The 25,573-nt window shown below is 38.8% G+C and overlaps 12 protein-coding genes across 12 annotated transcripts; 6 read left to right on the top strand and 6 right to left on the bottom strand.

The window, feature by feature from the left end:
• Window positions 1–265: 265 nt before the first annotated feature.
• On the bottom strand, window positions 266–2,007 carry BATDEDRAFT_27227 (arginyltransferase; the record flags this gene model as incomplete). The annotated part of the gene is made up of 5 exons (XM_006681349.1): window positions 266–367; window positions 473–688; window positions 793–863; window positions 923–1,367; window positions 1,435–2,007. 5 exons carry the CDS (start codon window positions 2,005–2,007, stop codon window positions 266–268), a joined length of 1,407 nt encoding a protein of 468 aa, XP_006681412.1.
• A 611-nt stretch (window positions 2,008–2,618) lies between these two features.
• On the bottom strand, window positions 2,619–4,067 carry BATDEDRAFT_27226 (uncharacterized protein; the record flags this gene model as incomplete). The annotated part of the gene is made up of 1 exon (XM_006681348.1): window positions 2,619–4,067. The coding sequence occupies one exon, from the start codon at window positions 4,065–4,067 to the stop codon at window positions 2,619–2,621; it is 1,449 nt and encodes a 482-aa protein (XP_006681411.1).
• An 834-nt stretch (window positions 4,068–4,901) lies between these two features.
• On the bottom strand, window positions 4,902–5,132 carry BATDEDRAFT_91307 (uncharacterized protein; the record flags this gene model as incomplete). Its single annotated transcript, XM_006681437.1, has 1 exon — window positions 4,902–5,132. One exon carries the CDS (start codon window positions 5,130–5,132, stop codon window positions 4,902–4,904), a length of 231 nt encoding a protein of 76 aa, XP_006681500.1.
• A 208-nt stretch (window positions 5,133–5,340) lies between these two features.
• Window positions 5,341–7,477, top strand: BATDEDRAFT_35875 (uncharacterized protein; the record flags this gene model as incomplete). The annotated part of the gene is made up of 7 exons (XM_006681400.1): window positions 5,341–5,354; window positions 5,421–5,454; window positions 5,525–5,566; window positions 5,721–5,781; window positions 5,936–6,899; window positions 6,985–7,213; window positions 7,280–7,477. The coding sequence occupies 7 exons, from the start codon at window positions 5,344–5,346 to the stop codon at window positions 7,391–7,393; spliced, it is 1,455 nt and encodes a 484-aa protein (XP_006681463.1). The 3' UTR covers window positions 7,394–7,477.
• A 56-nt stretch (window positions 7,478–7,533) lies between these two features.
• Window positions 7,534–10,265, top strand: BATDEDRAFT_27224 (uncharacterized protein; the record flags this gene model as incomplete). Its single annotated transcript, XM_006681347.1, has 8 exons — window positions 7,534–7,554; window positions 7,646–7,697; window positions 7,772–8,907; window positions 9,040–9,420; window positions 9,510–9,602; window positions 9,660–9,755; window positions 9,836–10,018; window positions 10,116–10,265. The coding sequence occupies 8 exons, from the start codon at window positions 7,534–7,536 to the stop codon at window positions 10,263–10,265; spliced, it is 2,112 nt and encodes a 703-aa protein (XP_006681410.1).
• A 251-nt stretch (window positions 10,266–10,516) lies between these two features.
• On the top strand, window positions 10,517–11,831 carry BATDEDRAFT_13532 (uncharacterized protein; the record flags this gene model as incomplete). The annotated part of the gene is made up of 4 exons (XM_006681260.1): window positions 10,517–10,610; window positions 11,298–11,485; window positions 11,572–11,702; window positions 11,804–11,831. 4 exons carry the CDS (start codon window positions 10,517–10,519, stop codon window positions 11,829–11,831), a joined length of 441 nt encoding a protein of 146 aa, XP_006681323.1.
• Window positions 11,832–11,868: 37 nt separating this feature from the next.
• BATDEDRAFT_13501 (uncharacterized protein) lies at window positions 11,869–12,440 on the bottom strand (the record flags this gene model as incomplete). The annotated part of the gene is made up of 4 exons (XM_006681255.1): window positions 11,869–11,950; window positions 12,006–12,109; window positions 12,180–12,281; window positions 12,369–12,440. 4 exons carry the CDS (start codon window positions 12,438–12,440, stop codon window positions 11,869–11,871), a joined length of 360 nt encoding a protein of 119 aa, XP_006681318.1.
• A 719-nt stretch (window positions 12,441–13,159) lies between these two features.
• Window positions 13,160–13,754, top strand: BATDEDRAFT_13694 (uncharacterized protein; the record flags this gene model as incomplete). The annotated part of the gene is made up of 4 exons (XM_006681281.1): window positions 13,160–13,227; window positions 13,330–13,375; window positions 13,454–13,567; window positions 13,638–13,754. Coding segments are annotated over 4 exons (345 nt in total), but the record flags the coding sequence as incomplete, so codon positions are not given.
• Window positions 13,755–14,634: 880 nt separating this feature from the next.
• Window positions 14,635–14,958, bottom strand: BATDEDRAFT_5797 (uncharacterized protein; the record flags this gene model as incomplete). The annotated part of the gene is made up of 1 exon (XM_006681250.1): window positions 14,635–14,958. A coding segment is annotated over one exon (324 nt), but the record flags the coding sequence as incomplete, so codon positions are not given.
• Window positions 14,959–15,787: 829 nt separating this feature from the next.
• Window positions 15,788–16,592, top strand: BATDEDRAFT_91196 (uncharacterized protein; the record flags this gene model as incomplete). Its single annotated transcript, XM_006681488.1, has 3 exons — window positions 15,788–15,966; window positions 16,022–16,150; window positions 16,211–16,592. 3 exons carry the CDS (start codon window positions 15,788–15,790, stop codon window positions 16,590–16,592), a joined length of 690 nt encoding a protein of 229 aa, XP_006681551.1.
• Window positions 16,593–16,861: 269 nt separating this feature from the next.
• On the top strand, window positions 16,862–21,000 carry BATDEDRAFT_35874 (uncharacterized protein). Its single transcript, XM_006681399.1, has 15 exons — window positions 16,862–17,021; window positions 17,263–17,400; window positions 17,961–18,160; window positions 18,237–18,371; window positions 18,455–18,727; window positions 18,796–19,090; window positions 19,180–19,203; window positions 19,276–19,326; window positions 19,387–19,503; window positions 19,581–19,628; window positions 19,733–19,823; window positions 19,912–19,993; window positions 20,059–20,131; window positions 20,219–20,621; window positions 20,728–21,000. Exons 1-15 carry the CDS (start codon window positions 16,875–16,877, stop codon window positions 20,973–20,975), a joined length of 2,325 nt encoding a protein of 774 aa, XP_006681462.1. The 5' UTR covers window positions 16,862–16,874; the 3' UTR covers window positions 20,976–21,000.
• Window positions 21,001–22,695: 1,695 nt separating this feature from the next.
• BATDEDRAFT_13651 (uncharacterized protein) lies at window positions 22,696–24,933 on the bottom strand (the record flags this gene model as incomplete). Its single annotated transcript, XM_006681275.1, has 11 exons — window positions 22,696–22,969; window positions 23,032–23,153; window positions 23,227–23,337; window positions 23,394–23,493; window positions 23,593–23,729; window positions 23,794–23,933; window positions 24,002–24,107; window positions 24,265–24,336; window positions 24,406–24,511; window positions 24,634–24,742; window positions 24,846–24,933. Coding segments are annotated over 11 exons (1,365 nt in total), but the record flags the coding sequence as incomplete, so codon positions are not given.
• Window positions 24,934–25,573: the final 640 nt, after the last annotated feature.

The following is a 25,573-nucleotide window of genomic DNA, read 5'->3' as shown; positions in this document are numbered from 1 at the left end:
AACATTTTTATTTTGGAGTTGTATTGATTATGTCAGAAAAATGTGATTGTGTGGCCATTAAAAGTCATGAATTCAAAATTGTTAAACTATTTACCTTGTCGAATTGAGTGCATGCTATACTGGCGATAAATTGTTGAATAATCAAGGGTTGACAAATACTTTATTTCAGTCAAAATAAATTTGATAGTTGGGCTATAAATACTCGACACTGCACATGCATTAATAAATCAATTAGCACATTTGCAACAAAAAGGTTCTAGACAAATCAAGTGGCGACAAACACCAGTTGATCTAAAAGCGTAGATGGGTTTACACGAGTGGAAAACTCTTTAACTTGAATCACTAGTTTATGCTTGGGACCAAGCATCTATAACAGTAGTCAGTATAGGTCACAAGATATCAAGCATGACAAGTGATTGCAGTAACTGCTGTAAAGAAACCAACACATACAACGACACGATTGAAATCTTACATTTAATGGGACAAGTTTGCGTCCAACAAGTGCAACGGATTTCTCAATTACATTTGTGGGAATATCCACGTGTAAAACATCACGAATAGGTCGAGGTTGTATTGCAGCATCTTCTGTATCGCCTTCAGTCTTGTTTTTGCAATCCACAAGTGCTGTATCTTTTCTCAAATCCAGCAATCTAGTAGCTTGACTCAAATCAACCCATTTGTAGGTTTCCTAAATTCCAAACATCCAAAACCCCCATTTTCAAAATCAGATCTGGTGAGTGACAAGCTGGTTTTAAGCCAAAACCTTTTAGATTAAAAACAAGGTGTACTTACTGGACATAGAATTTGGGATGGTTTATATGCAGCTTTGTACCGCATCTTAATACACGAATGTATATAATATCCTAAACATTTAAGAAATTCAAGCTCGTAAACTAGGCTACAACAAAACTAAAAGACTTACCCATATAGTAGTAATCTAGCCCACGAGGCATGGTATCAGATAGCCATTTTGTAAGAGCAATTTCTCTCAAAGCGGAATAAGTGCCCAGAGATAAGAATCCAAATGCAGGATCGTACATGAAATACACTGAAGATACACACCGAGGAAGAATATCCAAGACTGCAACGGCAATGAGTTTGTCATCCATGTAATATTTCTGATGAAATGAACCATACGAGGGTTGAGGTTGAATGGAATGAGTTGGATCGTTCCAACAAGCTAATTGAGATGTAGTAGATTTAAAATCTGTTTCAGGAATTAATTCTGTACAGATGGGCGTATCGACCAAAAACTGGGTAAACTGTTCCGGATTCAATCTTGATGGCGGATCGTTGTGAACTGCAATCTGATATTTTTTATACAATTCAAACGTTGCCTGTGTAAATGAAGCCACTTCCAGCACTACCTGAATACAACATTGAGTTGAGAATCTAAATGAAATATCAACCAGAAAAACAATATTGACATCCCACCTTGAGTTGATGGGAATGTTGGTTGGCAATGGATTCCGTTTCATGAATGAGAACAGAAATAGTGCTGCCGAGATGTTGAGCAGATTCTTGCTCAAAGCGAGTCTTGTTTTTTGGGTTGGACACATCAGATCTAGCAGTATCAGCATGAATCCATGCAGCAGTGTCGATGGCAGTAGGAATATCACTGGCAGGAATCATAAACTGTTCTCTTGGTCCAACTTTGCTCATCTCATTCTCCTCATCTTTAGCAACAATCCCTTTACCACTGTTCAAGTACCTCTTCATCTTTTTCAGTACTTTCTTCTGCCCTTTACTCACACTACTAGAACCAGCATTCAAACGAATGGTATAAGCAGGACAACACGTAGTCGTTAATGTTGGCTTATAGAGGTATTTCCCTGACCGTCGCCATCCATGATCAATCAGGTTTTGATACACTGATGGAGTCAATCTATATGCCCAAAGACCAAACGAATGGGAAGAATCTGATGAAGCATGACAGTATCCACATGAAGATGTAGATGAGCCTGTAATGGCTACAAATGATTGTGGTTGGTTGCTGGTAGATGCCATACTTTAGTTGTAGAATAAAGAAACCCAACTTTGCATCTGAATTCAAAACCAACTTCAAGTCACTCCCATTCGTGTAAAGTCTAACATTCACCATCTCAAATGATGGACTTGTTGAAAATTGTTATTCAACTCTTTAATTGTATTGAGTGATTGTACAGTGTGTGACTGTCAAGATTAGACAATCAGTGTTCAACTCTGTAGTTGTGTCTGATGAACACATTTGTAATAGGAAACAACAATATTCTACAAAACCACTGCGTTGGTAATCTTGCACAAGTGTGAGTACAATCAATACTATTATTATTTTTTAGTAAAAACATGGGGATCTAGCTCAAATGGTAGAGCGCTCGCTTAGCATGCGAGAGGCACTGGGATCAATGCCCAGGTTCTCCACTTTTGCGTTTTTTATGTTTTATACATTAGTGTGGATTAAACAAGATGGCTTGTAATCTATTGCTATATCAACACTTGGTGTTTATTTTATTCAAGTTTACTTGTATGACTGCTTTCAAACCATCGCTTGTTTTCCACTTTTGCAAGCTACATTGATAGCTTACCATCGAGTAGTATAAACGAGTACATAAATCAGTCTGTCTTGATAAATTCAAAGTTTATTTCGTTGCAGTTGGTTTTTTTTGTTTGGCAAATTCTAATAGATCGCTCGAGATGGATTGCCAAGGAACGTTGACATAAGTCATGGAACATCTCAAACTTTCTGGTTTTTTCAATAATCTGTGAGCATGATGATCACCCAAAGATCCAGTATTGCCAATAAGTTGATTTTTTACCACGCTTCCAAAAAACCTTAATCGATCAGTGAATGATGGCGGTGAATTCTCTACAGCTGAAGATTCCTGAGATACAACATCGGCAGAAACGTAGCTGTCATTGTCTGTAATGGCAACTTGGCATTGTCCCTTTCCATTTGGACCACGCATCATAATATATTCGGTACGACCAGCAGATCGATTCAAATCTACTTCACCCGTATTGGGATTGGTTGATGCAGCAGAAGAATGACGGTTCATGTTTGTCCATGCTTGCCTGAACTGGCTTTGAACAGCAAGACCTTTTTGTTGGTAGTTGTCTAAGAGAGAAGAGTACGGTACTGCACCTTGAAACAAGATCACCTTGGTGTGATTTGGAGGAACAGGAAATGGTGTGCTGTCCTCTTCCAAAGAAATACTGGCCACTTTATCTGTAGCGGCAGCATATGCAGAAGAGGATTGATTATCAGGAATGGTAAACGACAGCTCGACGCATAGATACTCGCGTTCTGAAATAGGCAAATGAAGGGCATGCGATTCAAAGTCATTTACCGTGTAGTACACGAGTGGAAAGGAGCATTCGTTCATCACTGCGTCCTTGACATCCATTCTAGATTTGTAAGGAGAGGCAAATACTTTTTTGGTTATCCTACGCTGAGCCACCATGCGTGACTTGTTGCCTGTACGAGTATTAGATGTTTCAGAAGGCTGTGAGACTGCAGCATTCGAGGCAGACGTCGACTCAGAAGGAGCAGCAGATGAATGAGGTGTGTGAATACCATTGTTGGGGAGAGCCGTTGATGAGCGGCTAGAACCATTACTTGCATCGTGTATAGACGCTGATGGTGTTTTATCTGCAGCATGCTGAGATTGATTTAACACGGATCCCGAATCAGCAGATGATTCAGTATTGGATTCAGTTGGGATAGAACCACCAGGTAAAGTATGTTTGTCCAAATTAGTGGTTGGTTTGGTGTCCAAAGCACGTAATGACAAATCAGTGATTTCTCTTGAAATATCTGGCGTGGATACTGCTTGTGAAGATCCACGAGTGCATACGGCTACTGTCAATGTGCAGGGCAGCTGAGAAATGAGATTTAAAAAAAAAGACTGTTTCCAGTCTACCACATCATCAAGAGCAGGGATCACACCAGCAGTACGACGCTTCACCAACACAGCATCCGAGTCGGGCAATGCAGTTGGAGAGTTTTTTGAATTAGAGGGCAGCTGGCGCACAAAAAACAAAAGATCGTCATGCACTTCGAATCCAGTTGTTTTTATAAAAAAATCCATAAATAGTTCAAACCATCTGCAATGGTTTGCAGTGTTAGCAAAACAGTCTATAATAATATATACTATGGATATTAACAAGATCACAAAGCATAAGTGATAGTATATTGTATCTCAGTACAACATGAATGCCAACAAAAAACAGCGGATATACAAAATCTTGAAGTTTAAAAGGAAATCGTGAATTATTATTCACATTCCTCAGTTATATCAGCAAATAATCCTTTTAAAAACAAGCCTGATCAATACACAGTCGTATTCATGTAAACTGCAACACAGTAGAGGTGTCGGTTATAATCAACAGCCAGTCTCATGGAATAATGTCCATTACATTTACTGGTCACTGTTTGAATTCCTCGACAGGGTTGGCTGGCATTTTGCCCATGTTTGTATACACAACTCAATGTTTGTATTGCAGTTTCAACACACTCACATGTGTTCAATCTACAAATTGAACATCACAACATTGGCTGATTGACATGAAATCAACTGCAATCTATTTTGTCGAACGCGAGCGTATCTGTAATTCTAGAATACAATAGTTTGACAAGATCACAACTCGATATCCGGACTGTTGTGAATCTGGTGATTGTACAACGAGTAGATCATTTCAGTTTAAAACTATAGTTTAGACTGAGATCATACAATGACTGCAGTGTCGATTGAACCGAGACTATTCAATCCAATCCAGTCAATGTAAAGTAAACCCCATGAAATATTGAAACCAAAAACAGGGTTGATTTTACATGAATACGACAATGAACAAGGATGCAGAGATTCATCGACCAACAATAAAAGTAAAAATGAAATTTGCGGTGATTCAAGTGAAGCTCAGAGTCAATCTATGCAGATTGAAGTGATAAGAGATGATGAGTAGAATGTAGTAAGACAGCACCTTGGGTCTTTAGCATCCAAGTCGGTGTATTCATCACCAATGAGTACCCATTGGTCAAAGTTGAGAGAATTAGCCTTTGCAGCAGCAGAAGAGTTTGGATTAAATGGAATAGTTGGACCATGTAAGTTCTCTGAGATGAGTCTGTCGAGAATAGTAAGAGGAGAGACTGTCATGCCAGAGTAATAAACGCAGCAAATGACTTGAAACGAAGCTGACAAAGAAAAAGTTGTTTTTAGATTCAAGACTAGCGAGCTTAGAACTTGTTAACTTGTCAACAACTTGTTAACAAGTTGAATAAGCTTGTTTATTGATAATGTCTTGTGAATTTCAAGCAAGTCAACGCCTTGTTCAGATCTTTATCCATCGCATTGATTCCATCTTGAAATGACTGCCGTGTAAGAAAACATTCAATTCAATTCAATCCATTAACATTCTATTAACATTCTATATTTTATGAGTAGTGCTGATATTGGTCTTATTGGTCTGGCTGTCATGGTAAATCTCATCTACAAGAATGAGGCTTTCATTCCATTCTATATTAACCATCTTCATATTCTTATTATAGGGCCAGAACTTGATTCTAAACATGAATGATCATGGCTACACTGTAAGTTTGATCTACTACAAATTGCTGATCTTCCATTATGCTCGTTGCATTCAACTATAACAAGTCTCAAGTCTTGTTTCATCCCTTGTTACTGTTCTGGTGTGTTGTGTTCAGCTTTCTTCCTAAACTTGATTGCTTTTACTGATCTTATTAGGTTTGTGCCTTTAACCGCACTACTTCAAAAGTCGATGATTTTCTTGCCAACGAAGCAAAAGGCAAGTCTTGGCCCTTGTAATCTTGATCAATTGCTTACATTACAAATCTAATCTGTATTATTATTACAACTCCTGCAATCCTTATTCTTACCATTCATAAACTTATAATGTCGTTTGAATCGTTGTTGTACATTTGTTTGAATCTGAACAACAGGAACCAAGATTGTTGGTGCACATTCCATTCAGGAACTTTGTTCTAAACTAAAACGTCCTCGAAAAGTCATGCTTCTTGTAAAGGCTGGTGCTGCCGTAGATGATTTTATTTCTCAATTGCTTCCCTTCCTTGAACCTGGTGACATCATCATCGATGGTGGAAATTCTCATTATCCCGATACCATTCGTCGTTGTCACGAACTTGAATCTAAAGGCTTCCTTTTTGTTGGATCTGGAGTTTCCGGTGGTGAAGAGGGTGCTCGCTACGGTCCCAGCATCATGCCTGGTGGCTCTCCTGCTGCATGGCCTCATGTCAAGTCTATTTTCCAGGACATCTCTGCCAAGGCTTCCAGTGGAGAACCTTGCTGCGACTGGGTTGGTGAAGGCGGCTCTGGCCACTATGTCAAAATGGTTCACAATGGCATCGAATACGGTGATATGCAGATTCTTGCTGAAGCCTATGCTCTTCTCAAGGATGTTCTCGGTCTTTCTCATGACGAGATGGGTGACATTTTCGATGAATGGAACCGCGGCGAGCTCGACTCTTTTCTCGTTGAAATCACCAGAGATATTGTGCGTTTCAAGGATACCGATGGTCAGCCTTTAGTCGACAAAATTCGCGACACTGCTGGTCAGAAAGGAACTGGTAAATGGACTGCCATTTCGGCTCTTGATCTTGGCACCCCTGTCACCTTGATTGGTGAAGCTGTCTTTGCTCGTTGTCTGTCTGCCATCAAGGATGAGCGTATCTCAGCATCCAAGATTCTTCAGGGTCCAGTAGGCGTTCACTTTCCTGGTGACAAAAAGGCTTTTGTCGAAGATATTCGTCAGGCTGTCTATGCCGCCAAGATTATCTCCTATGCTCAAGGCTTTATGGAACTTCGTGAGGCCGCCAAGGAGCAAAAATGGAACCTCAACTATGGTGGAATTGCTCTCATGTGGCGTGGTGGCTGCATCATTCGCAGGTATAAACATGATCTATCCTGTCTTTAATTGTTGTATACATTACAACTAACTTGCATTTTTCAAATTCTATTTATCCCTATCCAGTGTTTTCCTCGGTGATATCACCAAGGCTTTCATCAACAATCCCGAACTTCCAAACCTTCTTGTTGATCCCTTCTTTACCAAAGCAATTCACCGTTGTATGCCCCATTTCCGTCGTGTAGTTTCCCAGGCCGTTCTTCTTGGCGTTCCCGTTCCTTGCTTTTCATCTGCACTTGCCTTTTATGACGGATACCGCAGTGCCAAGCTTCCTGCAAGTCTTTTGCAAGCCCAGGTTTGTTTTGCTTGTTTTGCTTGATTTAAAACTAGCATTCTAATTGTTTTTGATCATTGATTGAAGCGTGATTACTTTGGTGCTCATACCTACGAGCTCGAAACTGCTCCTGGAAAATGGGTTCATACCAACTGGACAGGTCGTGGTGGACGTGTTGCCTCTTCGACTTATGCTGCGTGAGAGCATTCCATTTAAAAATGAATTTTATGGTGTCATGTTTCATTCACCTAATTCAATAAAATTGCAAGTGATGTTGGGGAATGTAAAACAATTGATAAAAGCTAGATTAGATGGTGAATTTTCTTTTCCTTTATTCTACAATGGAAGACGAAGTAAAAGAGGTTCGTGCCTTGATTCATGAGGAATGTTTAGAATTCAAGAGCCAGTTTTTGACCGACTCTTTTTATTGAATAACCAACGCTTCAATAACAGAATGAAGCTGCACAAGTCAACACTCCAGAGCAGATTATCTCAAAAACTCCAGGTGGGTTTGATACGTTTTTAACATAGTAAACCATCTAAATTCAACATTTGCATTTATAATTTTGGAAAATATAGAGAATTCCAAGGTTTATCCCCTAGAAGAGCAGGCGATATCCAATGCAGACATACAATCCGTACTGGAGTTTTCGGATACCAATGCAGAAACCATCTCCACACCCACTTTAGTGGCAAGTGAAGAGCCACCACCCATGCTTCCAGAAGATAGGCCAGATGGACCCTTGCCTCAAGTCGACGCATCCCAATATATCGCGTCCAGTATCACCCAGTCGCGACCTTGCTCTCATACATCCCAAATTGATATAAATGACGAGCTAGATCACTCTTTATTACCATCTACCGAAATACAAGAATCAAATGAGTATAATGAAGACGATGCATCTATTATCCATGCATCTACCATGCAGGCCAACTTGGCAGAGGAAAATGAAAAAGATAACGCTTTGCTGGAATCCATCCTTCATAGCATTCAAGCCCATATCCAAGAAGAAACCATCGAAGCGGATGAAAAAAATATGGGTGTGTTGGATGTACAGGATATTCAATTCGCCAACATGTTCGAACCAGTTGAACCCCAAGATACAAAGATTTTGAATGACTTTGCAAACATCATTTATTCTGACGATCGAATCCACCCGTTATCCAAAACAACACAACTCATGACAAGTCCATTACCTGTTGATGTGGATAGTACATTTCCATTTGTTCATGCAGATTATGAAGCGGATCAGGATGAATTGATGTTTGGATTGACAACTAACATGACTCGATCTGCGTCGGTTGATGAAATGGTTAATGACACTATGTTGGGCGTACACAATACTGTGCAAATTGCTTTGCTTTGTCCTGTTTCTCCTACATTGACTTGTACCGATCATCAAACCAATGAGCATGCTGTCGACAACCAACACGAGCATCTTGGTTCATCTTGGCAGAGCAATGATATCAAACATGACGCGAACAGTAGTATGCGAATTGGAACACAAGACATGATGGACAATGACAACCAAGACGGACAAGAGTATCGCAATAGTACAATAGATCGCCAGCCAAGTGAATCTCTGATCGAAATTGAAATTGACAGAGATGCCATTGTATTGTCCATCAAAAAAAACTTGGAACTCAGAGACAAGCTATCTTTACGAAACTCAATGCTACAATACAAGCTGAGCGAGTATTTTAAAAAAAAAAGGGTGAGTCGAATCCATACGACTTGAAGTATGTGTTTCAAATTTATAAATTGACTGGTGTACCTGATTTAAACAACTCATCTGCCATCATTTACTACCCTTTCAACTATGCACGACCCATGTACAATCCAATAGACCGACGACACACGCGACGGAGAAAAAAGTGTATCAGATCAAGAGCAGCGATACGCCAACTGCATGTCATCCCTCAATGAACTCCGAACAGAATACAATTCAATAAACATTGCAAATCAAAAATTTATTGGCGAATACAAAGGCAAGCTTGAGGAAAGACTAGACGAAGTGACGACCAAAGCGGACGAGTTTTGGAAATATAAGCGATCGATTGCTCTCGATGCTGAAAACTCTCGCACGGGTAAACCTCTTCCAACTAAAATAGTAGACCAACTCGAATCTACTGAACGCAAAAAGGAAAACGAGGTGGTGGCAGTTAGACTAGATAATATTAAGTTGAGGAACAAGCTTCGACGACACGAGCAACTGCTCCGCCAAAAAGTACAGTATTTCAAAATGCATGGCTTTATTCAATGCAACAGCTAAACATTGTATTTCAAATACACACATATACACACACATATATATAGGAGGAGCTTGCGGATGGACTTCATTTGATTGATTTTGAGCAGTTGAAAATCGAAAACCAAACGTATAATGAAAAAATCGAGGAACGTAACGAGGTAATATATTGTCAAGGTTTACAAATATACTGTTCAAAGCTGTGTACATATTTACAGTTTTGTACAATACAGGAGCTGCTCAAACTTCGTAAAAAAATCACGAATGTTGTCCAGGTGTTGACACATGTCAAGGAAAAGCTTCAATTTGTTCAGGTATGCAAATACGCTCATGTCTGCTTTAATATATAACAAGCAACCATTGCATAGCTGAAATTGAATACAACGCAATTTAGGGTGAAACCGTTGATTTAAAGCTGGATCTCAAAGCACTCGATAAGCAAGTAACTCTGCGCAGGGATTCACTGCCTATTTCAAAACAAAATCGAGACAGTCTAAAAAACATCAATACCACGCTGCGTCAAAAAAATGGACTTTTAGGCAACGACAATCTTTTGCGTGATTATGGCGAGAAAGTGGTGAGTATTTATACATGCAATGCTTACAATCCGTACTGTAGTATTAACATTATGCACATTTTTGATGTGATATCAAACACACTATGCAATACTGCAGGATGAATCTAAAAACTTGAAAAGCAAAATTGACAGACTGCAAGAGTACTATCAAGAATTGATTGCCGAGATACAGCTGCTTCGACAAAAAATGCAAAAAGCCGAGTTTATTTCTCGTATGAGTGTTACACACATGGTGAAACACACCTAGTCAAACACATGGTCAAACACCTAATGAAACACATGGTGAAATGACAAGACACTTTGATATGCAATGCTTCAAATTCAGTGAATAAAATCATTTGATTGTGATTTCAAGAATGGAATTGGGTTTGCTTGCGCGCACTAATTAGTTCAACAAATTGTTCATATTCAAGCTGTATATCACGTGGCTCAAACTCACTTTTGAGTACAGAGTTTAACACCAAAAATCTTTGCATTGAATTCAGCAGCTGACCGCTTATGCCAAAAGTCAGACGGGGAACAAAACCGCCTCCAGAAGGATGGGAGCTAATCGAGCCAACTCTAACTGAGCTTGCACAAAAAATGAGACAAGGTGTGTTGGTCCATGTCAGTATTTATCACATTTTGATATGGACGCTTGAACTCGGTCACTTGAGCCAATATGATCATCTTACAATCGTATTCATGTAAAATCAACTCCGTTTTTGGTTTGCATATACAATGTTTGAATATTTCATGGGGTTTACTTTACATTGACTGAATTGGATTGGATAGTCTCGGTTCAATCGACACTGCAGTCATTGTATGATCTCAGTCTAAACTATAGTTTTAAACTGAAATGATCTACTCGTTGTACAATCACCAGATTCACAACAGTCCGGAGATCGAGTTGTGATCTTGTCAAACTATTGTATTCTAGAATTACAGATACGCTCGCGTTCGACAAAATAGATTGCAGTTGATTTCATGTCAATCAGCCAATGTTGTGATGTTCAATTTGTAGATTGAACACATGTGAGTGTGTTGAAACTGCAATACAAACATTGAGTTGTGTATACAAACATGGGCAAAATGCCAGCCAACCCTGTCGAGGAATTCAAACAGTGACCAGTAAATGTAATGGACATTATTCCATGAGACTGGCTGTTGATTATAACCGACACCTCTACTGTGTTGCAGTTTACATGAATACGACTGTGTATTGATCAGGCTTGTTTTTAAAAGGATTATTTGCTGATATAACTGAGGGATGTGCTAATATGATACGACATACACGTAGCTGAGAGCGAGCCAACCGAAGCCAAGCGTAAAGTGGAGACAGCATGGCCAATTATGCGTTTGCACCATCAACGAACTCGATACATTTATGATATCTATTATAGGCGAAAGGCCATTACTAGGGATTTATACGACTACTGTATCAAACAGGGACATGCAGATGCAGCATTGATTGCAAAATGGAAAAAGGTTAGTTATTTGTACACGAGGCTTGGATCAGAGCAATGTTGGTTCCAAGATCAGTGTCACAGACCTAAATAATGTGATTTATTTAGACTGGATACGAGAAACTGTGCTGTTTAAGATGCATACAACCCAAGGATACCAATTTTGGAACGACATGTATTTGTCGTGTACCTAAACAGCAACTGGACGAAAACAAGGTGATTGAATGCGTGCATTGTGGGTAAGTTTTATTATTGTCAAAAGTCCATTACACATGCATGCATTTTGGTGCATTGTACTAGGTATTTCTGACAGCCTAAAAAACAAATCCATATTGTGTAGATGCCGAGGATGTGCTTCTGGAAGCTGATGCTCGTGTTGGAAATACATCAAGACAATATATAATATCACTGACCCTGCACTGTGATCACCACACGACGAGAGCCTCCTCTATTACGATGCTCACACAACCATATTCCTTGCCAAGTGCTGTGTGCGTCATGGATCAACAGTATTATTAAGCTATACAACGACAAATAAACACGGCTTGATTATAAAATTACAGATTACTTGCCCAAGATTGAGTGCCGAGTTTGTAACTGGGATTGTCAAGGAACAGCCGAAAAGAGACGATTTGACATGTCCAGGCTTAATAGTCGAGATGAATAGGTTAATTCATCAAACCACTGATCACCACAACCAACGTTGCAGCACCTACCATGTCGTCAGAACCCTCATCTGTGTGAATGTAACCAGCATCTTCCGGAGCCAGATTATTAAGGGACATTTCCATGTCTTTGCGAACATCTGGATCGCAGTTCTACAAAATGCATGTTATTTGCTTATCTACTCGGAGATCGACACTAAAACCATGAATGCACTTGTAATCGTTCAAAGCACGCTGTACCTCATTAATAGTCAACGAGGCCGATGTGTGTTGTAAAAAAATATTGGCCAATCCAATTTGACACTTTGGCATCTGAGCAAGTGCTCTGTTTTCCTCATATCAACCTGTTAATCCCAAACTCATTGCTGGTGATGAATGGTTGACATTATACCTTTGTATCTCTCCACTATGGTATTTAATTCATTCAAATCTGTCAGTCATCAGAGAATATGAATAGTTGAGAACAAGTTGATTGTGAATTGGACTACCTGATGAGATGACATCCTCGAGGTCGAGCCTGCAAAGAAACAGTCTATTGAATTCAAATGTGAGTCAACTTTTCAATAAACGAACCAGAACACAACTTGATCTCACTGTCTGCCAGAACACAGCCATTGGATTGAATGTAATTCCAAGTATCGATTGATGGAAAAACACTTTTAAATTGCAGTTCAAGGTTTCAGTTGTTTGCAATCTGTATTTGCATTCATGGTCAATACAGCCAAGTCTACGGACACAAAAGCACAGAAACCAAAGACCAAGACAACACCTACAGAAAAACCTTTACCAAAGGGTGTTGGTTTGTTGCAGATACTTGTGTCGCTGTGTGTGCTTGTAGGAGCCATTATTGCTACATCCTATATCGTTACAGATACATATGATTTTGGTGGTCAGACAGCAGTTGTACGGAAGCTTTTTAGGACTTATTTTCCTGTAAGTTTCTGGAACTTGTGTTGATGGTAGAACTGTCATCACTAGGAAACATGTACTTGGATTATCTAACCTTGCTGGATTAGCCAAAGGAAATCGTATTAACCCCGGAGATGTTGGCAACTTATGATGGAAGCGATCCTTCAAAGCCAATCTACATTGCTATCAGGTGTGTACACCATCACTTTGTTTTCAAGACTAGCCAAAGCTTACTTTTAGTGACCCACTAAAAGAGCTGATCTAACCAGTTGAATGGGTTTGAATTAAATAGTGGAATAGTGTATGACGTTTCAGAAGGGAAACCTTATTATGGCAAAGTAATGATTTGAGTTTTAGGCTGCATGGTTTGTCTGACAATGTGATGTCAAGACATGAGCTAACCTTGCCAACTGTAGGGTGGTAGTTATAGCTTTTTTGCTGGAAAGGATGCAACCCGAGCGTACATCACTGGTTGCTTTGAAACAGATCTGACTCACGACTTGCGAGGATTATCTGATGCACAGATTGAAGTACGTGCCGTTTCTGTTGTCGATATAGATGTTGATTCTAATATGTATTCATGTTTACACCTCTAAACAGTCGCTATCTACATGGGTTGATTTTTATGGAGATCATAAAAAGTATTTCAAGGTGGGAAGAGTGGAAAACCCACCCATTGACCCAGCCTCACCTGAACCAGCACCATGCAAAGAATGACCTTTGGATCTGTTTTATTTTATAAAAGTTTAAAATATATTGGTTCAATATAAATTCAAGATGCAATCAATACAATGTGTGGTTGTTTTACATGAGAGAAAACAAAGTAAAGTTTGAAACGACTTGTTTTATTGTAGCATGGAGTCAACGAGTCGAGAGAATGCCAAGTATGACGGGCAAGTTTCCTAAACTGTCTGCCTACAAGGTATATATAAGAGTGTTGCAGATGATTTTGGGATGCCCTTTGAAGCAGTTGCTGCCTTATGATTCAAGGTAGACTGGATGCAGCAGATCCGTTTTGTAAGGAAAGGAAGCTAAGTGAGCGACTGGCACGCATGCCCGAGGCCATGAACGCGGTTTTTCTAAAGAGTTTCGAGGCAGACGATTTGCGTGAATGACTTTCTACTGAAAAAGGGAGAGTAGGTAAACTAGGACTTTTAGCAATTGAGCTCAATGGCAATGCATCGGATCGAGCCTGACATGATTTTTTGTCAGATGAATCTAGTGAATTAGAAAAGGCAATGTTCAACAGAGGAGCAGGTTTTGGAGCGGTGGCTGGTAGTGGAGCAAATAAAGATTTGATTCGATCGGCATCGTTGGACCAATGCCGAGTGCATAGTCGATATTCTAGCGGCAGACTAGTACGACTTCGCTCTACCATGCGTACATGTGTTGTGTAGGTATCAAAGTAAGGACCACCACAACATGAGCATTCTTGGGCTGAAGCAAGATAGTCTTTTAATTCTGGCTGAGTAATGGAGAGGATGGGCAATTGAAAGCGAACGATTGTTCGAGCAGCAAGTTCCTTGAGAGATGGCAGGACAGCATCGCCAGTTTTGCTGGTAGTTGAGAGAGGGCAGTTTGAGGTTCCAATTCGGCGTAGCATTTTTAAACGCCCGACTTCTGCTGGTAACAGTTCCAGCGGATTATTGCTCAAATCGATGGTTACCAGATTGGACAGTGCACCTATTTTGTTGGGTACATGTGTAATTTCGTTGCATTCCAGTTGAAGAGTCTCTAATTTTGATAGTTTGCAGATGGCTTCAGGGATACTTGCAAGTGCATTATTATTTGCCTTGAGTTGAACAAGTTTTGTAAGCAAACCGATGGTATCTGGAAGTTCAGTTAGATTATTGTGAGCAAGAGAAAGAATCACAAGATTTTTAAGATAGCCGATTTCTGCAGGAATGCTAGTCAGCCGATTACAACAGCTAAAGTTGATTTCAAAAACAAGTGAATCAGACCAAGCATCAGCAAGTTAGTGGACAGTAAAGGTATCAGGGTTAGGGTATGAAAGTTAAGGGAGCTTACAGTTGTAGGGTGGTAGTATAAGCCAGTAGACCGATATTTCTTGATATAGCAACTAGATTTTGAGAGCAAGCCCCAATCGTTGCAAGAGAAGGCAGTTGACCAAATGTTAGTGTTTCAACAGTTGGATCCCGAGCAAGCCGTTCCTCAGCGTGCCTGTCTTCTAAACACGAGTTTCCTAACAATGGGATGATGAGAGGTAAAGAGTCTAGAAAGTCTTGGTCTCGATCAATCTCAGAAACAAGTTTTAGTTTGTGAATAGGATTAGCATTGATGATGGCAGCTCTTGAATCAGGCAATCCCAAGGCAATGCCATCCAAGCCAGAACTATAAGGAGATGCATCGAGAGTAGCAAACGAAGGTACTGAAGCATCATCTAGTCCACCACTGTCTAAAGGGAAAGCAGTAGAAAGAGAGTTGGATGGGAAAGAGGGATCATTAGTGATGAGAGGACCAGTGGTAGAATATCGACTCAAGTCGGTAGGTCTAACAGCAGTAGGATCTCTAGCATAAGCGAATGGTACTGAAGCTTGTTCTTTGGAAAGACGATTCCCCATGAAGCCAGAAGGATATAAGATGAATAAAAGGTAAAAAGCAGCGATTCAAGACAGATTTAAAAAGGGAAAGTTGGTCATCATCAAGTGGCTCTACAAGTCAAGTTGTAGCACATCATTGATGAGTGGATCGCCCTTTACACATCCACAAGACGCGCTCAGTAAGCATCCATGACGACACTAGGAGTCAATTCTTTGGTTTCGATTCAAGGTTTGGTCATGACATTGTCTTGTATGAATCAAGCAAAGAGGCTTGATGCTCACAACAACAACAACAACACTACTCTCGCTCTCGATGTTCTAACTCACACTTCTCTCTCTCTTGGTTTGGCTGCTTCTACTTCCATCAAGTATGTTTCATTTCTATTGTATTCATCATCATATCACTAACCTTTTGTTATAAAGTGATTTACTGATTGCATTATCAGACACTTTGGCTACTGCTCACTCTCTTGAATCCATCAAATCAACTCAAACTGTTTTACTTGAACGATTGACTGCTGCTTCCTTGTCTGGAAGGTCATTGGCTACTAGGTATCTTGTACAACTTGTGAATTGTATTACTACAATGGTTTAATCATGTTCAATATACAGTCTTGAGCAAAGAGAGAGACATGAGAGTGCTTCTGCTGCTCGAATGGTTTCTAAATGGTCTCAAAACAAGAACATGCTAGAATCCAAGCGCATCGACTACATGACTCGTCTGGATGAAATGCAGGATATCTCCGATACAGTACACAACTTGATCCCAAACGATTTACAAGTATTGGACAATCAGACACAACTCGCTGCACAAAAGACCAACACTATGGCACATAGGCTTGAATCTCTTCAACATTTACCACCAGATATCTTGCTTGCACAACTCAAACTAGATCAACTAAAAGAAAAGGTTCGACAGAGAAACCTTGTTAGACATGAACTCATGACTGCTGCTTTGATTGCAAACACCAGTGTGCCAGGTTCTTCCAATTAGTTTTTCAAATGTATTGATTATTTACTATAACAACTCAGTCTTGAATGAATCTCAATCTGGTGTAAGCAGTCTTTGCTTAATAAAATGAATAGTTGATGGTCTTGAATGATTAAATTGTCTTGCATTAACCGTGAACTGTAAGATTCCAACAAGTCTTGCCATTCGCGATAATCCTTCAATGCCATTCATCATCACTCGAGCTGTAAACTGTCTTGGATTCCTACCACAACTTCAAGTTCCTGCAATTCGTGTCTTGCCAAGTGTTTGACAAACTGCCCAAACATGACTTCGTTTGTCTTGGATTTTGCCAAATCAACTCTCTCCAAGGCATTGGGTTCCCAGCAACCTAATCTCCTTTTTTCTATTGGACTGCCAACTTCTCAGCAACCGGAAGAGTCACTCTGGGTTCTTCACACTGGAATCAAAAAGGTCTGCAGGTTTCTACCATTGCACTATCATACAATGACTACTTTTACTAGACCAACTTCAAACATCTACACACTGCAAATATCCACAACAGTTGTAGAATGAATTCAACTCTCAAACTTGGAGTTCATTCAAGATTACCTCGTCAATCTCATCTTGATACGTTGATAGAACTACATGTATCTCTATAAATTCAAACTCTTGTTGACTATACTAACAATCATTTGTCATGGTGCAATGTTAGGACGACCAACAACCTGTATCAGTATTCATCTTTGATTGCAACTTGCATCGAGATAAACTGGATCTTGCTCAAAACGCACTTCGTCGGGCAAAAACTATCCGTTATCCTGATATTTTACGCTATATAGATGGCTGCGAAGTAAGCCTGTTTTAGTATTCTAGGTTTAAAATTAATTCACAGCCGTACTCATGTAAAATGGAACACTAGCAGTCACTGCTACTTAATGAGTTGTTTAAAACAGTGTTCATTATACAAAATCAAACTATAGGTTTGAACTGATATTGTTTTCATCTGGTAGTCATGCATTGTACGATCACCAGATTTATTCAAATCCATTCAAATCTATTCATTGCAATCTGCATATTAGATTTGAATGTTGTCCACAAACTCTACACACTCATTATTGTTGTATATTAACATCTCGGATACATTCTAGTTCAAGTGAACAAGATTGCACGTTCTAGATGAACACAAAAATCAGTCAAAAGAGTTCAAAAAACAATATTTCTAGTAAACTGGCAAATGATGTCATAAAACTAGCCGTTTATTATACACTGTCACCCTTGTTTAGTGTTTCATGTTGCGTGAATACAAGTGTAAATTGTATCAATGTACTGCATCTAACAATAATTGATGTTTTGGTTGTGTTACACGTCTTTTTCAACTACTACGTATGCAATCAATCTATTCATAACTAGACTGAGACTCAGATTATTATTGGAACTGAGTCGGTAACCCCACTCATTCACGATCAGTCAAAACTGCAAGATGCAAATCTTGTAAGTTTAGGTCTATTCAAGCTTGCGAGCGCTTTGAAGTTTTTGACACAAGACTGTGCGCTTATTTATGCTAACGTGCGACTTACCTCTATTTTTTCAACCCAATCGGGTGAGTGGAAGTAAGTTCATCTTTTTTAACATTACGGACAGGTTTGATAATCCCGTGCCAAGACTGATTCATGTAAACATGTCAAGACTTGGCGGATTAGACTTTCTTAGCTCGCTCAAGGACGAAAACCCACCCATCTTTCGACATGCCATCATGATCTCGTCTCAGGAGCATACCATTCCACCAGAGGTAGTCAAGAGCTCCACCTCGGTTTTAGCAAGGTATACTTGACTCGTGTTTCAAAAATTGCTAAGCGCATATATTTATCTTGCGCTAATGGTTTTTACTTTGTCAATGACTACAGCCAACCTATAACGTCTCTGGATATCTGGGGATTCTCCTGTTTAATTCACGATATTTTTAATGGTCAGACTGGCTTGGGATCCATTCCATCATCCATGATGTCATTATGCCAAAAGATGCGTCATATCAATCCCAAACTTCGTCCTACATTTGACCAGGTTTTAAAGTCTGCTCAGGATAAAGGAGGCTATTTTGATAACGATTTTGTCAAAACCTCACTGTTTCTAGAACAATTTTCTTTAAAGGATCCTCATGAAAAAAATGCATACTTCAAGTAAGTTGGACATACTGCGTGTTTGAATGATCTTGATACACAATCTGATTTGCTGCTTTTAAAACTAGTACTATCAATACATCCGTAGTATTATTTCCACTAGAATTTTGCAAGTACAAGATTCTTCCTGAACTGATCAACGCTCTTGAATTTGGTGGTGCCGATGCCAAGGCTCTTGGACCTATTCTCAAGATTGGCTCCAGGCTAGACGAATCAGCTTTTGGGACACTTATTGTTCCTATCATTACAAAATTATTTGCGTCTTCTGATCGCTCAATTCGTGTAACCCTTTGCGAGAGTTTAGGTTCTTACATTGGACATCTTAGTCAAAAGATTGTGTCAGAAAAAATATTTCCTAATTTGGTGAGTTGGTGTAGATCTGGATTGCATATCTTGTTTTTGATGAGTGAAAACCCTTGACTCACATGGGTTATAATTATAATACTATGTAGGCAACCGGATTTGGCGATACTAGTGTAAGTTTTTATATAAATAAAAGGCCGTTTTGCATACTTTATGCGCGAGCTTACCAACGCTTCATCAAATAGGCAACTGTGCGTGAAAGTACACTCAAGTCTGTTTTGGTCATTGCACCAAAGGTATGCTTTGCTAGCTATTTTGCTAGAAGCTGCCTTTAAATACTAACTATTGCATTCCAGCTTTCGGAGCGTATCATCAACAATGATATTCTTAGATATTTAGCAAAACTTCAAGCAGACGAAGAGCCAGGAATTAGAACAGTTGAGTACTTGCTAGTTGTTGGGAATTGTACCCACGTAACAAACACCTTTAATACATTTAAGCAAAACATGTTTTTTGAATGAGCGTACTAATTGGTATCGTGTATTTGTAGAATACCACAATCTGTCTAGGAAAAATCAGTATTTATATGAGTGATTCGGTAATGCGAGTTTATTGCAGAGAACTATACAGTTTGCAAATATGATGAATATCAAAACATTGCGTTTGATGCTATGGACATTAACCAAAAATATCACCATCTAGATCAAGAAAAAAATACTTTCTACTGCATTTATTCGTAGTCTTCATGATAGATTTCCCCCAGCTCGAAAAGCTGGTTTGATGGCGCTTGCAGGTATAGTTTGATTTAAATCTAATTCATAGATATGTATAGTTTAAATGCCAGACACTCGTATTAATACCGGCATTGTTTAAACTTCAAGCTACAATCGATTGCTATGATCCATCAGAGATTGCTCAAAAGATTATTCCTAGCATCTCTCCGCTTATCCTGGATCAAGAAAAGTAAGATGTTGGTTTGCTTTATGAATTAAAATATTCGATTCAATATTCTAATATTGTATGTTTAGAGTCAACCGTGTACAGGCATTAAAGAATATGTCTCTTTTTATAAAAAAGCTTGAAAGTGCAGCCGAAGAAATGGTTTGTATTGATCACAATCCTAATTTATTCTAAACTGATTTCATTAAATATTTCTAATGTTTCGTGCTATTTGACTATTCTGTTTAGCCTGAAAGTGCGGTTCAAGCTGTACCAAAGGAAGCAGAAACTTTTTCCAACAGCCCTTCTACAGGAGGTGGTGCCAATGATGGATGGGCTGGATGGGCCATTTCAGCCATGTCTTCGCGTATTGCAACATCCATGAGCATATATGATACTAAGCCTGATGGAACATCTGCTTCTTCTATACTCGATCCAACATCTGACGAGAAAAATGTCAAGACTTTGACCCCATCTACCACTTTTGCAGCTACAGATTCATTCAAGTTTGACACTGATGCAGGTAATACAACAGCTGGAGCTTTTGCTAATCCTCATTTGGAAAGTGCTTTGGCGGCTGAAACAACAAACGGGTGGGATGACAGTGGTTGGGATATAGACGAGTCAATGCAGCCTAAAAGTCCAGTTCAAGGTTGGTTAATTTTGATTTCAGCTGGTTGTTTTGATACTGTATAGTACCGTCAAGTTCACCCTTTGCTAATGTGGTTTCTTATTTTTGATATCCCATCAATCAACAGACCCTACTAAAATGGTTTCTCCCACAAACGCAGCTTCAAAGGATTGGGATTCATGGTCAGATAACTGGTCATCTCAGCCAATATCTATGGGACCTAAACCAGTATCGTCATTTTCGAATACCAACTTGAAATCTACCACGGCATCTAGCAATCGCGAGGAAGAGCGACAAAAACGTCGTGAAGCTCTTTTAGCACAACGCGAGGCTAGAAAAGCCGCAAGACTTGGAACAAAACTCACCGAGTTATAATAAACTCTTACACTTGTATTCACGCAACATGAAACACTAAACAAGGGTGACAGTGTATAATAAACGGCTAGTTTTATGACATCATTTGCCAGTTTACTAGAAATATTGTTTTTTGAACTCTTTTGTTGACTGATTTTTTGTGTTCATCTAGAACGTGCAATCTTGTTCACTTGAACTAGAATGTATCCGAGATGTTAATATACAACAATAATGAGTGTGTAGAGTTTGTGGACAACATTCAAATCTAATATGCAGATTGCAATGAATAGATTTGAATGGATTTGAATAAATCTGGTGATCGTACAATGCATGACTACCAGATGAAAACAATATCAGTTCAAACCTATAGTTTGATTTTGTATAATGAACACTGCTTTAAACATTCAAAATGTCTATTCAAGTCAATTTGTATTAGGAAAGCGCAACATTTAGCTATTTTTATTTCAAAACCAAGAGACTTGATGCAAGATAAATACAAGTGTTCCATTTTACATGAATACGGTTGTAATATAATTTACTTGGTCTGTAGCATTGCCCTTAACACGATATGTCATTGCGGTCACTCTTATCCATTGGTTTGAATTCGGTGAGCATGACACCAGTAAGACGGTGCATGAGTGAAGCACGTTCAGCCTTGTCGATCAGCAATGAACCACTTACATGAGATCGAAAAAAGGGAAGCACAAGTGGAATAGTGATACTAAACAACAAAGATATTAAAATGGTTTTTTGATATGATTTCATATTCTAATGTGACCACTGCATTATAAAGTCTTACCTTCCCGTATAATCCTTTTCATCAGCTGGGTTAAATCGAAGCAAGCAACTTCCAACAACTGAATAATGAAATAAACGTAAACAAATTAGCATGTAATTTTCATCCAACGCACAAGTACACCAAAAGTTGAAGGAGTTACCAAGACATTCAAACTGCGCTTGCGCTTCTTTAGAAAATTCGGTAAACTTTGGATATTCAAAAGAAATGAATATGCACAAATCTGCAAGAGACAGCGTAATCTGACGAGCAGGCGAAAGAAATGGAGCAATGGTTTGAATGCCTTCGCTTGATACACGGTACGGACATGTTGGACTAATCAAGCGGTATAGTGTTGTGATGAGTTGCTAGATGGTCGTTTAAATAAAATCAAAAATAGATTCACTTACAAATTCTCGCCACCATTTTTTTTGAATACTTTGACACCAGTGTTTACAATCTATAGCAAAGTAGTTGAAAGTAACATTCAAGTAGAATCAGCATGCTTGAATCAAGACATACTCATATCAAATACCATGCAAACAGTCAGTCCAACCTTGATTTTTCCAGCATTTTTAGCCATCAGGATCTTCTTGATTGGAGAAGAAACAAGATAAATACTTCTAAAATCCTCTTCATCTTTTGCAGTGCGTACAACAAAAAGATCTTTAGGAAATTTAGGCGACATTCCATAGAAATCGCTAGTATTTGAGAATTAGATAATTAGTATTATAAAGCATTTCAAGGTTGAGTTTTCTAACCAAAATGTACCAAATCTTATTTGCAAGAGGGCTATCGGATTCCACAAACACAAATGGAGATTCGCTAACGCCAAACCATCCTTTTCGATCAACTCCTTTTCCTTCGCAATTCAATCTCTTGCTATCGCTGACATGCAGAATGGAAAATGTGTTAATACCTCGAATGCGTTTATAAACTTACCAAAGTATAAACATCAAATCAATATTACCTTTGTTCCTCGTTGCTAGGTCGCTTCAGATTTTCATTCAAGATAGGTTCGTTTGTATTCTCAGCTTTCAACTCATCAGATTTTGCAGGTGTTTCAGCAGCGGTCGTGTCAGTCGTGGTTTGACTATCCAAAAACACTTTTTCACTGGATCGAGAAACTCGTTCTTCTTTAGGGATAGAGTAATTATCCATTGTTCCAATTGAAGCAACTTTTTCAATCACTGCGACAAAAAAGCCACCTCCATTTTGCATGTATGGATATACACGCATGCTAAAGAGTGTTAGCATATATAGATACTATTAGTCACTAAAAATAAGATAGATCCAACTCACCAGTTATTAAGGCCAAGCTCATCTACATTTTTAGGCGGGAAAAAGGTTGGGGCTAAAGTAGTACGGTGTGACTCGTTCTCAGAATCAAACGTATCAAACATAGCTCCCGACTTGTCCATGACCTAAATCTCATTCAATAAAATTAATATCTAAAAATACCTGAAATAAAAGTATTGCATGGCAAAAAGATCACACCTTCCAGGTAGTGAGACCTGATCTACGAGTCAACTGAGGTAAATCGGCAGATACATCAACAAGCCGGAGAGCTCCTGTATTTCCAAATACAGTTAGACAAAAGATTGATGTCTGTCTAATTAAATAAAATACTTGCCCTGTGCCTCATTGAGCATTGATGCAATAACTGCCTCGTTTTCAATTGGATTAAACGTGCAAGTACTGTATACAATGCGTCCACCAATTTTGAGAAGCTCACATCCGCGTTGAAGAATCTGCTTTTGTAAACTAACAAGACAGCAGGTATTGACATAGTATACAAATCAAGCACAGAGATTTAGAGTAGAAAAATATGAATTGCTGACTATACAATGCAAGTTGAGTTACCGATGAAGACCATTTCCATTGGCATGGGTCCAAGTACGCCAAATGGTCTTGTTTTTGCGCATTGTACCATCACCACTACAAGGCACATCGCAAAGAATACGATCAAACTGTAAAACAGTGGCTCCTTCAGTAGAGTGCTAAATAAATGCATAAGTACACATGTTATCACATACACAGCATATCCGTTTATAATATACATACACGATCTGTTAGAAAAACGCGAGGAAACTCTTGACCATCATGGTTTGTAACCAAAAGACATGGACTCTGAAGTCGCTTGGCCTGATGAACCAACATTTGACTCCGTTCGTAATTAGAGTCGTTTGCAACAACCAGTCCATCTACAACAAGACGTTAACAACCAAGCGATGATCGGTTCACATTACAGCTCTACTATCAAACCACATACCGGCCAAAGTTTCACTATCATAGTTTTCGCCAACATTATGAATTGCTTCCAATAGCTGAGCTGTTTTACTTCCTGGCGCGGCACACCTATATGTAAACAATATTAACTATGCATAGTTTAACGATAATAGTATCAAGATTTTGTCATAAATAAAGCATGCCAAGTCCTACATGTCTAAAACCTGTATTTTCCATTAAAATAGTATTAAAAAATGATCAAATTTCTTGAAACTCCAATAATCAAAGTGTAAAATCCAGCCTTACATAATGGCTTGGCTTGACATCCAAGAACATGACTGGAATCATACTAACAACCTCTTGACGACTGATGTTTCCCTACGTTCAAAAGTCAAACATCAATAATAGGGTTACGCATTAAATACATGAAAAGTAATATTTACTTACTACATTGGTCTCGGACATCAAAAAGCTATGAAATGCCTTTACTTTTGGAGATTTTCGGAGTGCTGTTCTACTGCAGTCAAATTGCCACGCAAGTTGGTTTGGATACCTAAATTCAATAGCAAAATACAGGTTAGTATTTGATACTATACACGCCTAACAAATCCTTCTATTACACGATACACAACATCGTATTAGCTTGATGTCAGTCTTGATGGCTTATTCTCTTACCATTCTATAGGGTTTGGAGGATTGATCACTTCACCGTCAATATCAAATCCTTGCAACGCTGGAAAGTGTACTTTTTTCATATACTCTCGAAGATCGCTTGCATCCCTATCTTGGCAGATGGTCGTAGTAGGAAATGAAACAATGCAAAGTCAAAGATCCTATATAAAGCAATTTTATATTATAATCCGTATATCAAGGCAATCCTTACCCACGACTCCCAGTAATTCGGAATGAAACTGGTAATGGACGTTTAAGAGCAGCCATAAAATCATCCCAGTCTGATTCAGAAACAATATTCTGAGCCTACAGGTGCAATCAGTAATAGAAACAAAATGTCGTAGTTTTAATAAACGGAATCAAGGCTTGAAAAAGTTATTCTGAATCAGAAAATTCTACTTGCTTTGTAGTAATCGGCAAACTTTTTGTTCTCCATGACGACCTCGTACGAGACATAGTCTGCATTGCGATTATCTTGATGATTTCCAGAATTTTCAGTGTCTTTAGAAACGGCCTTTCGGTTGCTGCCATGCTTGCGCTTTCCTCCTCGTCGACCCATTTTAATCTTAACTAATTCAAGTGCAAATTATCGAATTTCAACTACAAAATCGGTCAAAATTGAAAATTATTTTTGTCAAAAATCAAACTAATTTTGAACTGAAACGATGTTCTCTTTTGGCACAACAATTTGTATAATCACCAAATTCATTTGTTGAAATCTGCAGATTGAGTTTGCTGTGAGAATCACTCAAATTGTAGTGTGAATTTTTGTTTAATTTCTTTATACAAAAATATGAAAAGTCAGTCGATTAAAAAGTAATATTGTCCAGCCAATCATTTCATGACATTTCATGACATTGACTGTTTATCGTATAATTTGATATCCTTATCTACTGTTTTGTTTTACGTGAGTACGGCGGGTGATTTTTGTAGTGTTCTTATT

The sequence above is a fragment of the Batrachochytrium dendrobatidis genome, assembly GCF_000203795.2.
Source record: "Batrachochytrium dendrobatidis JAM81 unplaced genomic scaffold BATDEscaffold_12, whole genome shotgun sequence".
Lineage (NCBI taxonomy): Eukaryota > Fungi > Chytridiomycota > Chytridiomycetes > Rhizophydiales > Batrachochytrium > Batrachochytrium dendrobatidis.
The sequence above is the reverse complement of the archived record's forward strand: the minus strand, read 5'-3'. Positions and strand labels throughout refer to the sequence as shown.

Coding starts and splice junctions, on each gene's coding strand:
- BATDEDRAFT_35874 (XM_006681399.1), top strand. CDS start 16,875: ATGACTTCGTTTGTCTTGGATTTTGCCAAATCAACTCTCTCCAAGGCA. Junction 19,994..20,058: donor CTTATCCTGGATCAAGAAAA/GTAAGATGTTGG, acceptor TTGTATGTTTAG/AGTCAACCGTGTACAGGCAT. Junction 20,132..20,218: donor AAAGTGCAGCCGAAGAAATG/GTTTGTATTGAT, acceptor TATTCTGTTTAG/CCTGAAAGTGCGGTTCAAGC.